The 14,765-nt window shown below is 43.5% G+C and overlaps 1 protein-coding gene across 1 annotated transcript; it reads left to right on the top strand.

The window, feature by feature from the left end:
* Positions 1-3,455: 3,455 nt before the first annotated feature.
* On the top strand, positions 3,456-13,230 carry LOC310644850 (membrane-spanning 4-domains subfamily A member 4A-like). Its single transcript, XM_083370161.1, has 8 exons — positions 3,456-3,829; positions 5,738-5,881; positions 7,499-7,618; positions 8,611-8,667; positions 9,390-9,548; positions 10,674-10,793; positions 12,089-12,755; positions 12,867-13,230. Exons 2-7 carry the CDS (start codon positions 5,789-5,791, stop codon positions 12,167-12,169), a joined length of 630 nt encoding a protein of 209 aa, XP_083226287.1. The 5' UTR covers positions 3,456-3,829; positions 5,738-5,788; the 3' UTR covers positions 12,170-12,755; positions 12,867-13,230.
* Positions 13,231-14,765: the final 1,535 nt, after the last annotated feature.

Raw genomic sequence — 14,765 nt, 5'->3', positions numbered from 1 at the left:
CCTTCACTTTTTTTTAAAAAAAAATAGTATTTCCTAGTGTGGCCTGTAGCTGTGAAAAGAAATTAAGCCCGTTGTGTGAAATCATCCAATGAACACATTTTAGAAGTTGATTTGTGGAATATGGGAACCGTTCAAACACAAAACTGGGCAACCAAATGTAGGTACTCCTCGACTTACGACTACAGTCGGGCCCAAAATTTCTGTTGCTGAGTGAGACATTTGTTAGGGGAGCGTTGCCCCATTTTACGACTTTTCTTGCCGCAGTTGTTCACTGCAGTTTAGTAACGTGGTTGTTAAGTGAGTCTGGCTTCCCCACTGACTTTCAGAAGGTCGCAAAAGGAGATCACTTGGCTCCAGGACACTGCAACCGTCATAAATGTGAGTGAGTTGCCAAGCATCTGATTTTTCATCACGTGACCGTGGGGATGCTGCAATGTTTGTAATTGTGAAAAACGGTCATAAGTCATTTTTTCCCCCCAGTGCCGTTGTAATGGTTTGTAAACAACTGTTGTTAAGTCAACAGTTTCCCCATGAGATTCCCATGATAACTCATGAGCCAATTTTATTGGAAGACAAGCTGGTTTCCTGCCCCTCCATTTATCTTACTGTTTATTTTAGCCATGGCCACACACCCCAGACTTTTTAATAAACCGCTGAATATGTTGCTTGCCGTTTTATATTTTCTCTGAATTCCACGGAAATAAAGATGGCTGTAGGGGCTCTGGTGCTTTGTGTCTGATTCTTTTCAAAGGCATCCTTTCTTTTAAAAAATCCTGGAATGTCAAAAGTGCTGCAATAGAGTCCTGATGGGTCTGTTCCTGGATCAATGGAGAGGAAGATGTGTGGCAGAAGCAACGGATGGAAACTAATCGAGGAGAGAAGCAACCTACGTAGAACTAAGGGGAAATTTCCAGACAATTACAACAATTAATCAATGGAACAACCTGCCTCTTATAAGCCTCTCCTCTGACTATCTGGGGTGGGGGCTGGCTGTGGAGATAAGAACATTACAACATTCAAAAACACTTTACTAAAACACCATTCTGGGCTTCAGAAAACAAACACATCATATAAAAAATTGGGGAAAGTAGCCAACTTGCCCAGCCAACTTCTCAGCTGGTTTTCATCTATGTCAGGGGTGTCAAACTCAATTTCATTGAGGGCCGCATCAGCATTGCGGTTGCCCTCAAGGGGCTGAGTGGGCGTGGCCAGGGTGGGCGTGGCCTACTGGGTGGGCGTGGCCAGCTCTACATTATTTGCATCAAGGGTGCCTATGGGGGCCTGGGCAGGAGTGGGACAGATCTGAGGGTCTCTGGCAGAAGGAGGGTCTCTGGGCCAGGGCCAAGGCAGTGGGGGCCGTTCCCTCACTGTTTCCAGGATGGCTTCGCGGGCCACATGAAACCACTTCGTGGGCCGGATCCGGGCCCCGGGCCTTGTGTTTGACATGTCTGATCTATGTCTTATGATGGACTCCAGGATTTTTTTATCATTGCTTCTGATGTAAGTTTTAAAAAAGTTTAAATGGTGTAATTATTCCAACCTTACCAAGACACTCCAATTTGTATCACTGTTGTTCTTAGAAGCATTTCTTTTTTTAAAAAAAAGCAAATCTCTTTTTTTAATTCTTCACAGTCATTTCCCCCTTCTGCTTTTCTAAAGGGGAAGTGGGAATAACGTAACTGATTTCTGCCTAAATTCTGTTCTTTAAGCAGGAAATCATGCATTCGTTGTTTTGCAAAGACAGCCAAATAACAGTGCACGCACACACACCAAAAATCACTTTTGTGAGAATTTCTTCTTGAAAACGATTGGCAAACTTTTAGATCAAGAGCTGGGAAAGAGGTCTGGCAAGATGGGGTTTTGTGTTGAAATCTCTGAAGCCGGAAAGTACTTTATAAAGTTTCCTCTGTTTGGACAACAAAATCTCAATCATTTTACAAAAGGGAAGGAGGGAAGGAGGGAGGGAGGGATGAGCAAGGCTGTCCAATGATTTCAATTTAATTCCAAAAATATGTTTGGCAATACATAAGTGGGGAAAACTCTGACCCTTTTCTCTCTCTCTTTTTTTTTTAAAGCTGCTGAATCTTTTCCCAGACTTGCACAGTAATCCTGAGAATAAACCCATTAACCTTCCCATGTATTCCGAAGCAGCTTTTCTCAATCTTTTCCAAAGTACTGTACTGCATCAATGTAAACAAAGCTTTGCTTAGAATTTAAAAGAAATGCGTCACCTTTTCTTGGTCACTTGGTGCTTCTGAAGACCATCCCGGAACAGCATAAATAGGGGAGTTTATAAAAAGTGGGATTGTCCTGAGCGCCGGTTCAGATGAGGGAAGCCTCCAGGGCAATCTTTTAAAGGTAACGTTTCCTAACCTAGAAGGCAGCAAGCAACCGCGTTGTGATTTTGGAAACAAAGCCTCAGTGTGCTGCAGCTGCCAAAAAAGCCAACACAGTGCTAGGCTGCATTAACAGAGGGATAGAATCAAGATCAAGTGAAGTACTAATACCACTCTACAATGCTTTGGTAAGGCCACACCTGGAATACTGCATCCAATTTTGGTCACCACGATGTAAAAAAGATGTCGAGACTCTAGAAAGGGTACAGAGAAGAGCAACAAAGATGATTAGGGGGCTGGAGGCTAAAACATATAGGGAACGGTTGCTGGAATTGGGTATGTGTAGTTTAACGAAGAGAAGGGTGAGGGGTGACATGATAGCAGTGTTCCAATATCTCAGGGGCTGCCACAAAGAAGAGGGAGTCAAGCTATTCTCCAAAGCACCTGAAAGCAGGACAAGAAGCAATGGATGGAAACTAGTCAAGGAGAGAAGCAGCCTAGAACTGAGAAGAAACTTCCTGACAGTTAGAACAATTAACCAGTGGAACAACCTGCCTCCAGAAGCTGTGAATGCTCCAACACTGGAAGTTTTCAAGAGGAGACTGGACAGCCATCTGCCTGAAATGGTATAAGGTTTCCTGCCTGAGCAGGGGTTGGACTAGATGACCTCCAAGGTCCCTTCCAACTTTATTATTATTATTATTATTATTATTATTATTATTATTATTATTATTATTATTATTATTATTATTATTATTAATTATTATTATTATTATTATTATTATTATTATTATTATTACTATTATTATTATTATTATTATTATTATTAATTATTATTATTTTCGAAGTGGTCCTTCTTTCCTCTGGATTCGGCTCGTACTTGTGTTATTCGGTCAGCTCAATCGCTTTATTTGCTTAGCCGTACTCGGGAGAAAATGCTCGCTTTCTGAAAAAAAAAATTGTACAGGACCACTCTGCCATTCCCCGCCCTCCACCACCACCACCACCCCCGACATTCAAAGGGGACGAAGTAGAAAGGTCTCTCTTTTTAAAAAACAAAAGAAAAGAAAAATCAGATCGGACATAATTGCCCGGGATATACCTTCGTTTGCTCTCTTATCTCTCTTTTAAAGGTCGATTTTAACATCTTCACGGGCTACAACGTCCCCAGCAAGCAAGCGCCCTCGTTCTTTACAGCAAACCAAAGTTTGGAAATCTTAAAACAAACAACAACAACAACAAAAAATGCTCCGAGATGCTGTGACGTCTCCGTAGCTGCAAAAGACTAGGCTCGGGCGAGCTCGGCTGTTCCCTGAAACGGTCTAAGGAAGCGAAATTTGAGTTTTCGAAGAAGAGGAAGAACGGCAGTCTCTTTCAACTCGGGCGTCAGAGAGGAACCCGCTCTGCTCCCTCGCAGCCATCAGTCGCTCCCCAAACTCCGAGGGAGAGGAAAGGAGCCGGAACGCCAGTCTTTCGACGAAACTCCGGCTTGGGTGAGTAATCCTGTTCTTCCCGGGTGGGCGTCGGGCAACGCTGGGAAGATAAGAGGTTGGAGGGCGCCAAGCCGAACGGGAGCGAAGAGGGTCAACCTCGGCCGGGTCGCTCCCCGTCATCCTTCATCACGATGATGATGATGATGATGATGATGATGATGATGATGATGATGATGATGATGATTTTGGATGAAACGTGTAACAGTCATGCCCATTGTCATCGGGGCACTGGGAACTACGTCCCAAAACTTTGCAAAACACATCAAGAAATTACAGCTTCCTGCGATAACTCCAGCAAAGCTACAAAAAAAACTGCGCTACTCGGAACATCTTACATTGTAAGGAGATACCTGGTTGATACCTAGGATGCTGGCAGCAACCCGTGTCAACCATCAGTGCCAGTCAAGTTGAATGTTTGGTTGACTGAGGTTCATGTTTAATGAATAATAATAATAATAATAATAATAATAATAATAATAATAATAATAATAATAATAAATAATTAAATAATAATAATAATAATAATAATAATAAATAATTAATAAATAATAATTAATAAATAATAATAATAATAATAATAATAATAATAATAATAATAATAATAATAATAAATAATTTGCCTTGGTAGATAGAGTCTGTCGATGCCATGCCCTTCATCCACGCAGTGACATTGACAGACTCTATCTAGCAAGGCAAGTAGGTGGGCGTGGAAAGTTGCAAGTACATCAGATGGTTGAAGAAGAAAAAAAATGGCTTTGGAAGAACATCTGAAGGACAGTGATGAAGATGCACTGAAGTTATTATATCAGGAAGGCTTGCTGACTAGTGGAGAGACCAAACTGGCCTACAAGAAAGACCAAATGAAGAACAGAATGGAGGCACGGGAAGACAAAACACTACATAGCCTATCCATATGGTGTAGTAACAACAACTTGCACCTAAACATCGGCAAGACGAAAGAGATGGTGTTAGACTTCTGGAGAAAAAAGGAGGAACCTGCCCCACTTTACATCGGGGAGGACTGTGTGGAGAGAGTTTCTTCCTTTAAATTTCTGGGAGTCTACCTTTGTGAAGATCTGACCTGGAAAGTTAACACAACCCAGGTGGCTAGAAAGGCCCAACAGAGGCTTCACTTTCTTAGGGTCTTGCGGAAGAACAGGGTAGAACAATGGCTAATGACCCTCTTTTACCAGTCTACTATAGAGTGTCCTCTCGTATGGTATTGTGCTTTGGTATGCTGGTCTGACAGCCGCGGATAGGAAAGTATTACAGAGGGTAGTGAACACAGCACAAGACATTGTGGGCTGTTCCCTGACACCACTGGATGACCTCGCCAGGGCTCGTTGCCTTGGAAGAGTGAGGAAGATTCTCAGGGATGACTCACACCCTGGACGGTATCTCTTTACTCTCCTACCATTGGGTAGGAGATATAGGAGTATAGCCAGCCATACCAACAGGCTGAAAAACAGCTTTTATCCGTGGGCTGTTAGGCTTTTGAATGGGATATACTGTAATCTCTGTGAACTTATGCAGAATTGACTTGGGAGGCCGGTGTGTGGTGTAGTTGGTTCACATGGTGTGGTAGGATGGAGGGTTTGTTGTCACTGTGTGTTGGGGGGAGAGAGCACAGGGGGAGGCTCAGCTAATCTCAATGTACACATGTTGTACTTTGACAATAAAGGTCTATTATTTACATTAAAAAAATAGCTGAGAAAGCAGAGAATAACAAGACCTGGCAATGGCTAAGAGCAGGAAAGTTGAAGAAAGAGACCGGGGGACTAATTCTGGCTGCACCAGACCAGCCTTAAGGACAAATGCATACAAAGTCAAAATTGAGAATGGGAAATGGAAAGATGGGGATCGTGTCTTTTCTACATTCTCTTTTTCCTTTCTTTCTATGGTCCCCAGCATTGCTGAGTTTGTTGACCTAAAGGAGCCAGCCTTCTTGCAAAGCCGAGAATGGATACTCCTCTAGCCTTGCCTGCCACCACTCAGACTGATCTTCCAGTCCCATTGAAGAAATATTATCAGGGTGAACCTCTGCCCCTGGGGGTGAGTATGGAGAGAAATGGAATGATGATTCCTCGTGTTTTGGAAATCCCCGAGTCCCCTGTTCTGTTGCAATCCGACGACTAGGAGGATTCTTTGCTATGTACAGAAGTGGCCAAAATCGTGGAAACCTTTTGGGAAAAGTGTATTTTTGAGGTTCGATGGCTAATAACACCCACTTTTTTTTCAGAGTAGTACCATAAAATTATGTATCAATGGAAAGATAACTTAAGCGAGAATGTAATGCAACAAAGTTTGTTCGATTATCTGTACTGTATTCTATGAAAGGTTATAGCCAAATAACCAGAAAAAGGAAGCACAACTTGCTTAGGTTGATATCAGGTAGCTTTCCTTCATCTGATTGTAGCCAATGAGCAAGAGTGTTTAGAGAGCCAATCAGGTGTCATCTTGTTTTGGCAATGAGCCAATCAGATCACAGTAGGATTCAGTTAGGGATGTCATGTATTGAAGCTGAGAGGAAGACATTTGTCAGGGTGTTATGTGATCGCTATCAAGTTGGTTGGGTTTTTTTTGTGTGTTCTTTCATTTAGTGAGCTTGTAAAACGTAATAAAATTAAAGTAATGGTGAAAAGAGTTGACTGGTTGCCCAGAAAGTGATGTAAAATGGTATTATTAAGTGAACAAGGCTACAGTTATAAAGAAATTAGAAGAAAAATTGGTGGAAACTTAACCAAAGGTGGCATTTCTACTGTACACTTTTCCCAAAAGGTTTCCACAATTCTGGCCGCTACTGTACATATGAACATTCTTGATCCATTTGCTTTATTGGCCAGCTAATGTAAAAGCTAAGAAATATATAACCCCCTCCCCCTTAAGGGACGCAGTGGCTCAGTGGGTTAGGACGCTGAGCTTGTCGATCAGAAGGTCGGCAGTTTGGCAGGTCGAATCCCAAGTGCCACGTAGCAGAGTGAGCGCCTGTTACTCGTCCCAGCTTCTGCCAACCTAGCAGTTCAAAAGCACATAAAAATGCAAGTAGAAAAATAGGGACCACTACGGTGGGAAGGTAACAGCGTTCTGTGCGCCTTTGGCATCTAGTCATGCCGGCCACATGACTACCAAGACGTCCTCGGACAAGCGCTGGCTCTTCGGCTTGGAAACGGAGATGAGCACCGGCTCCTAGAGTTGGAAACGACTAGCACGCATGTGCGGCGGAACCTTTACCTTTACCTTACCCCCTTAAGGGAATGTAGTCTTGAGGGCTGTAGCATGAAGCCTAGAAAAATTAAAACAACAAAAAAATCCTTTTCTTTATTTGTATCATCCTTTTTCAAAATCTTTACTTTATCAGAAAGGATTGAACATAAAAGAATGAGAGAAAATAAAAAAGTGTGCTATATATATGGTTGAACATATAGCTGTCTATGCCTGATGAGTCCCAACAAGGATGAAATTGATTGTGCAGTGCCTCCTACTGGCCAGTTGATCAGATGACATGAAGAAAGAAATAGGTTCTCCAGAGGCTGGTGAACAATAGTGATGTAAACCAGCAGCCAGTGCTGAGAGATGCTGGGAGTTGTAGTTCAGGGACATTTTGAATTTTGTTGGTTCCCCACTCCTGACTATCACTGATCTTGTGATATTTTTTCTCTCTCTTTCCAGATCACACAGATATTCATAGGAATCGCAGGAATGATTTTTGGGATCCTGCTTGATATAATGAATAATAATCATTTCATGATCTATAGTGCTATAAAGATCGCTTACTGGAGTGGAATCTTGGTAATTTTACATAATGGTGTATTTAAAAAGGTCAATAGCCCAACCAGGGATCCAGATGCACATCAGAGCAGCCTCAGGGCAAACCGGTCTTAGCTGAAGGATGTTATCGTTCAGCAGATTGGCTAGTTCCATTTTGTGGCTTATGTCTGTTCTCCAAGTTTCAGAAAACCACCGAACTAAGAGATTACAAACCTTAATAAAAGTAAAATACATTGGCTCTCTTTCCTCATTTACCAACCAGCTCATTCAGCAATTATTCCAAATCACAATGTGGGGGGGACCAGTTTTCAAACATCTGGCCATCACAGTGTCTCCAAGGTCCCCATGATTACAATTTGTTTGCTTGACAACTGGTGTGCAGTTACAGTGGCTGTAGCATCCCATGGTCATCAGATCACCATTTGCAGCCTTCACAATTGGCTTCTGACAAGTTAAGTCAGTGGGGAAGCTACGGTAGCAGGAGGTTGCAAGTCACATTCATGTGAATTTGTGCTTAATGACTTATTCGCTTTGCTTCATTACTGCATCTGGAACTCTTGGTATAAGTCAACACAGTCACGTCACGTAACACTTAATAACTGCACCAAGTTGCCCAACTCAATTTTGGTGAGGACTGCCCATATAATCACTCTGAATATCAGTTGCCATTCATGGCTACGCTTCCTAGTGGTTTCAATTCAACTTGGCTCCTGAGTCTGAGGGTTGTCCACAGCATCTGGAGAGCTGCGTCCTTGCCATAACAACATGGGAAAAATGCTGAATGCTACTGCAGTGCTACATACAGTAAAATGCCTGTGAATGTAGCTCCTTACTTTAATGCCTCAAATCAGCTGCATCTTCAACTGGAATAGGGAACGTTGATTGAGTTTCAGCACAACAGATAATCAGAGAACAGTAGGCAGGAATTTAAGGTGGCAGAGAGAGATTATGGGTCTATATTGTTCTCTGGGGATATAGCCATTGTGGTTCACTTGCTTTTCTTTCTCTTCCAGTACATCATCTCTGGATCCTTAGCTGTGGCAGCTGCTCGGAATCCCAAGATCCCTCTGGTAATTAAGCCATTTGACCCAAGTGATTGACATAGCTAAATCGGAAACCCTCCATCTCTGGGATCCTGGCCATGATCTCCCCCTTCTTCAGAAAAGGTTGAAAAGAAATCTCTCATCTGAAGCCCAGGAGAGCTACAAGCTCCTGGGTTGCCAATCAGGAGCTTGGTGGATTTATGATGTTCCTGGATCATTAATATCAAATGGTGCATCATGATGTTTAAGAGCCTCTCCACTCCAAATTCTTGTCCTGGATTGCCTTTTAGGAAACTCTAGGTGTTTTGTGGGTCATTTTATGCTAACATTTGGCAAAGAGGTTCTTTGTCTCAATCTCCAATTGAATATTCTGATTAGATGAGGCAGTTGCACTATTTAAGAAGAGCAAGAAGGGAATTCAGCCATTCCTGAGGGTGCAGAGCAGCAGTTCCCAACCTTTTCTATACCCCAAATACCTTGAATGCTTCTGATATAATCTCGCACCCCTTACAAAAAATCGTGCACATACACTATAATTTTGAAAGTTCTAAACCCAAGTATTTGCACCTTCTGGAATATCGTCTTGCACCCCCAGGGGTTGCGAGCACCCCCGGGTGGGAACCCCAGTGTAGAGAATAAAAGTCTCACCTTTTCTGTCTAAAGCAAATTCAGAACGCAAAGGCAGCTGAATCTCTTGATGTGTGCGCACCCATTTTTGTACATTTATTAATTTATTTTATTCCTCCTAGGTGCAAGGTGCATTGGCAATGAATGTGATAAGTACTATAGCAGCTGGTATTGGCACCATGTTCCTGTCTTTCAGTTTCAGCTTCCGTTTTCCATATCATTTCATGTACCTTTGTCATGAACTTGAACACCAATCTCAGGAAAAGTGTTATGAAATTCTTGTAAGTCTGTGACCTTCCAGAATTCGTCTAACAAGTTTTTTTAAAAAAAAATCCATTTATATCCCACCCTTCTCCGAAGACTCAGGGCGGCTTACAAGCTTAGCAGTAGCCTTCATTCTATGTATATGCCTGCTTATTAGGGCTTTCACACACACACCCCAAGCGGCATTATTACAAAGTCAGCTTAATTGCCCCCAACAATCTGGGTCCTCATTTTACCTACCTGGGAAGGATGGAAGGCTGAGTTAACCTTGAGCCTGGTGGGACTCGAACCTGCACTAATTGCAGGCAGCTGGTGTTACTTAAGGAGGCATTAGCCCACTGCTCCACCAAGTTGGCTTCAATAGGACAGAGAAGGCAAAGGGAGCTCATGGTGACCTCTAGCTGGACATGCAAATCTTTGGAGGGACATGGTGGGGTCAAAAATATCTCTCAAACAGAGTTTTAACCATGGAATGGAGGGACAGAAATGTTGTCTTGGGGGTTTCAAGAGTTTGGCCTGCTCTAATTTTCTTTCTCCCAATCTTTTCAGAACAGCTTCAAGAGTGATGTCTTCAAGGCATGGCCAAGAATTAAAATGGCAGCCCATATCAGTGCAGCCAAAGTTTTGCCAGGGTTTTAGCTGAAACGTTGTGCCTGACGTTTCACTTTTTTAAAATAATCAAATGTTAACTCTTTGTTTCACAAAAATGTAGTTTGCAGCTTTTGTTGTGTGGACTATGACCACACTAGATGGTGTCAACAGGTCCCACCTTGACTAGGTGCTAGCTATGCTACTCAGGATGTATTAGTCGGTCCCGTGAGGTAGAACTGACTAGTAAACCATCTCTGCAGGAAAGCTACTACTAATGTTATTGAAATTGGCTGTAATAACAGACACTTGTAATGCTGTTTGGGCTGTCCCTCCTCCCTGAATTAGGGAGGTGTTCACTTGAGCTGCTCTTGAACTATTTCATTGCTCTCAACTAAAAAACAAACAAACAAACATTTCATCCTCGCTTTTGCCCAGGCAAAACAGAGCCTGCATATTTAATCCAGGCCATCTTCCTTATTCTAGAATTGGAGATACATATGCCTATCTCTATTTATATAAAAAGATATGTTTCTCTTCTGCTTCATTGATAGAATATCATGGATGGAATTTTGGCTGTTCTGATTATATTCAACATCCTGGAGTTTTGCATCACCATCTTTGTCGCATCCTTTGGCTGTAAAATGCTTTGCCAAAATAGCTTCACTGAAACGGTAAGATTCCAAAGGAAGAAGAGTAGTTAATCAAGGGAAGCGGATTCAGAAACATGGCTTGCCAATAAGCTTGGTTTCTATGGTAGCTCATGCATTGTACTAAGTGTGCTGTAAAAGAAAACAATCCTTTGGCTTCACACAGTATGTTGTTATTGTTGTTGTTAGTTGCGAAGTCGTGTCCGACCCATTGCGACCCCATGGACAATGTTCCTCCAGGCCTTCCTGTCCTCTACCATCTTCTGGAGTCCATTTAAGCTCAGGCCTACTGCTTCAGTGACTCCATCCAGCCACCTCATTCTCTGTCGTCCCCTTCTTCTCTTGCCCTCAACCTTTCCCAGCATTAGGCTCTTCTCCAGTGAGTCTTTCCTTCTCATTAGGTGGCCAAAGTATTTGAGTTTGAACTTCAGGATCTGGCCTTCTAAAGAGCAGTCAGAGTTGATCTCCTCTAGGACTGACTGGTTTGAATGCCTTGCAGTCCAAGGGACTCGCAGGAGTCTTCTCCAGCATCATAGTTCAAAGGCCTCAATTCTTTGGCACTCAGCCTTTCTTATGGTCCAGCTTTCACAGCCATACATTGCAACTGGGAAGACCATGGCCTTTACTATACGCACTTTTGTTGGCAGGGTGATGTCTCTGCTTTTTAGTATGCTGTCTAGAATCTAGATTTGCCATGGCTTTCCTCCCCAGGAGCAAGCATCTTTTAATTTCTTGGCTGCAGTCCCCATCTGCGGTGATCTGGGAGCCCAGGAAAATAAAATCTGTCACTACCTCCATTTGTTCCCCATCTATTTGCCAGGAACACACAGTGTACTACGTTGCAAATCCCAAGTTATGGTTGATTCTCATATTGTGATAAACCAAAAGGAAACAAACCACCTTACCTATCTCCATGAGCTCAACCTTGATTTCTAAGACTTGCTCAGAGTTGCCTCAAAACGGAAGATGGGCAGCAAATGAGTTTGATAATAATAAAATTGACAATAAGTAGCTCCTCATCTGCGCACAGTCCAGGCAACACTTCAAGTGGAACCCTCCCCCCCAATGTGTGAGAGCATATAAAGCATTTCTTTCTGGGGAAGCAGCACCAGCCATGTAAAACCAGAAAAGGATGCAGTTGCTTTAAAGAGATGAAGTGATGTCTTTATCCAGATTCCTCTTGGCAATGGAATCAAAAGTGCTTCAGAGCCTTATTTGAAGCAAGGAGAGACAGAAGCATTCAAGAAGCTGTCGGCAAGCTGTGGAATGAGAAGTGCACACAAAGAAGTGGCTTGAAATCTCATTATATGTTTCTTTAGGTTGTCGTCATTTATCAGAATGTGACTCCTGCCAGTGTTGAACATCCACCCATCGACTGCAAACAGCCAGAGTTCCCCTGAGTTGCTTTCCCTTCTTGGCAGCTATTCCGGATTACATTGGCTCCTGCAAAATTGAAGACTTGAGCTTTTTAAGGATTTGCACAAAACTTTTTACTCAGTGGAACATAAAATATTTAGTGGGCTGAGCAATACACCATGTGTAAAAGATCTGGAGAACGTGAATGTTCTTGATTGCTGGTTAAAGCATGTCTTTGTGAACTGGTTGGCACCTTGTACCAACCTTGTTATGTTTTGCTATTGGAAAATGCACAATTGGTTGAGTTTATACAACACATTATGGGTAAGCTACAGTTTCCACTTTACAATGGTTACGTCACAGATTCGGCAAAGTCCAAAGCTTACTTCAATAGAACTTAGGAAAATGTTTTTTTTTTGCACTCAGCTACATTCATAGAACAAATTACGCTTGTTGTGTGAAATCATCTAATGCTTGCAACACACTCCAGAATTTGATTTGTGGGATGTAACAGTGACCCTGGGAAGCCTTCATAATAAAAGGCTCAGCAGCCATATATTCCAATGAAAACTAAAGAGTCAAATTTATAGCCATAATTTAAAATTTTAACCTGTTTGTTCTAGTGCAGAGGTAGGCAACCTCAGCTCTTTTATGACTCATGGACTTCAACTCCCAGAATTCCTGAGCCAGGTGGCTCAGGAATTCTGGGAGTTGAAGTCCACGAGTCATAAAAGAGCCGAGGTTGCCTACCCCTGTTCTAGTGGTTAAGATACCAGGCTAGAAACCAGGAGACTGTGAGTTCTAGTCCTACCTTATAAATAAAAGCCAGCTGGGTGACTCTGGGCCAGTCCCTCTCTCAGCCCAACTAATTTCACAGGGTTGTTGTGGGGAAAGCAGGAAGAGGAGGGAATATTAGCTATGTTTGCTGCCCTTAAATCATTTATAAAAAATAATAGACAAAATATAAATGTATACAGAAGACAAAACCCGTTTCTTGCTACTCGACTTTCCATCAAGGCTGCCTTCTGCCAATCCAGCTTATCTCACTCTTTTTATTTTAGGCATGACTGCACTCCAGACTGATAACAATAAACTGCTGAGCACACATTGCTTGCTGTTTTTATTTTCTCTAAATTCCACAGAAATAAAAAGGGTCATAGGGGTGTGTGTGTGTGTGTGTGTGTGTGTGTGCATCTCATTGTTTGGCATACTCCCTCTCTTTTCTCATTTTGCTGGCCCTGGTGCTTGACAGCAAACAAGAGTATGGAAGGCTTACAAGATACCCAGATGCTGCAACGTGTCTGCAGTTAACAAAGATCAGGCATCATCATCATCATCATCATCATCATCATCATCATCATCATCATCATCATCATGTTTGAAGGGACCTTGGAAGTCATCTAGTCCACCCCCCTGCTCAGGCAGGAAACCTTATACCAGGGGTCTCCAACCCCCGGTCCCTGGACCAGTACCGATCTGCTGCATGCCAGCAACTGGTGCGTACAAACAAGCAAAGCCCCATCCGCGAGATGCAGGCAGCACACGAAACCACGCCCCCTCCAGTCCGCGGAAACACACCTCTCCACGTAACCAGTCCCTGGTTCCGAAAAGGTTGGGGATCTCTGCTGTAGAGGGAGACACGTTTTTTTTTCCAGCTTTCTGACAGACGATTTCAAGAAACCGCTTTTCATTTAGACAAGCTCAGCAGAGGTTTTTTTTTGTAAGAGTGGTTTGTAAGCCTTGGTTTATGGTTTAGCTCAATATGTTAGTTCAGACTATGGTGGCTTATTCAATAAATCATGGGGTGAGCAAATGAAACCTTGATGCACTGTGTGAATCAAACCTTTTGGCTTGCAGAGAATTCCCCCCCCCCCGCAGCAACTTCTTTGCCGAAGCATCCCGAGGGGAGTTCTCAGGATACCTAACCAAGCTCCAGATCTGCAGGGACCATTGCTGGTAGTTGGAAATAATTCCCAAGCCACTTTCTAGAGACCCCTCCCATTCCCCCCAACAGGACCCTTTACCGTTTCAGACAAATGGCTCGGGGCAAGCCGCGCTAGTTCCCTCTATGGAAGCCCAAAGTGGGAACTGGGAAGAAGACAGCTATCGCCTCCCCAACGTGGCGCTGGAGAAAAGCGAACTCGCAGCAATGAGCGACTTGGCCCGCGACTGCAAAGGCAAATGAGGACCCAGATTATTGGGGACAATAAGCTGACTTTGTAATAATGCCGCTTGGGGGGGGGCGAAAGCCCTAATAAGCAGGCATATACACAGAATGAAGGCTATTGCTAAGCTTGTAAGCCGCCCTGAGTCTTCGGAGAAGGGCGGGATATAAAAATGGGATTAAAATAAATAAAAGGGGCTGGAACGGGGACCGCCTTTCCGACGCCGGCTGGGGCGAATCACCACCTCCTTCGGACAACACGCGAGCCCGCTGGTGAGTTGAGGCCGTGGAGGGGACGGAGGGTCGCCGAGTGGGAGCGAGACCCGCGGGAGGCGGCAACCGCTAGGCTGCGCGGCCGGAGAGCGCGGAGAGGCTGTTTCGCCACCGCGCGTTGCCTTTGTAGAGCAGGGAGCTGGAACCGCGACAACTTTAAGGCTTGTGGACTTCGGCTCCCGGAATCCCTCAGCCAGCTAGCT

This window comes from Vipera ursinii, assembly GCF_947247035.1.
Source record: "Vipera ursinii genome assembly, chromosome: 9".
Lineage (NCBI taxonomy): Eukaryota > Metazoa > Chordata > Lepidosauria > Squamata > Viperidae > Vipera > Vipera ursinii.
This window is presented reverse-complemented; position numbering and strand designations above follow the sequence as displayed.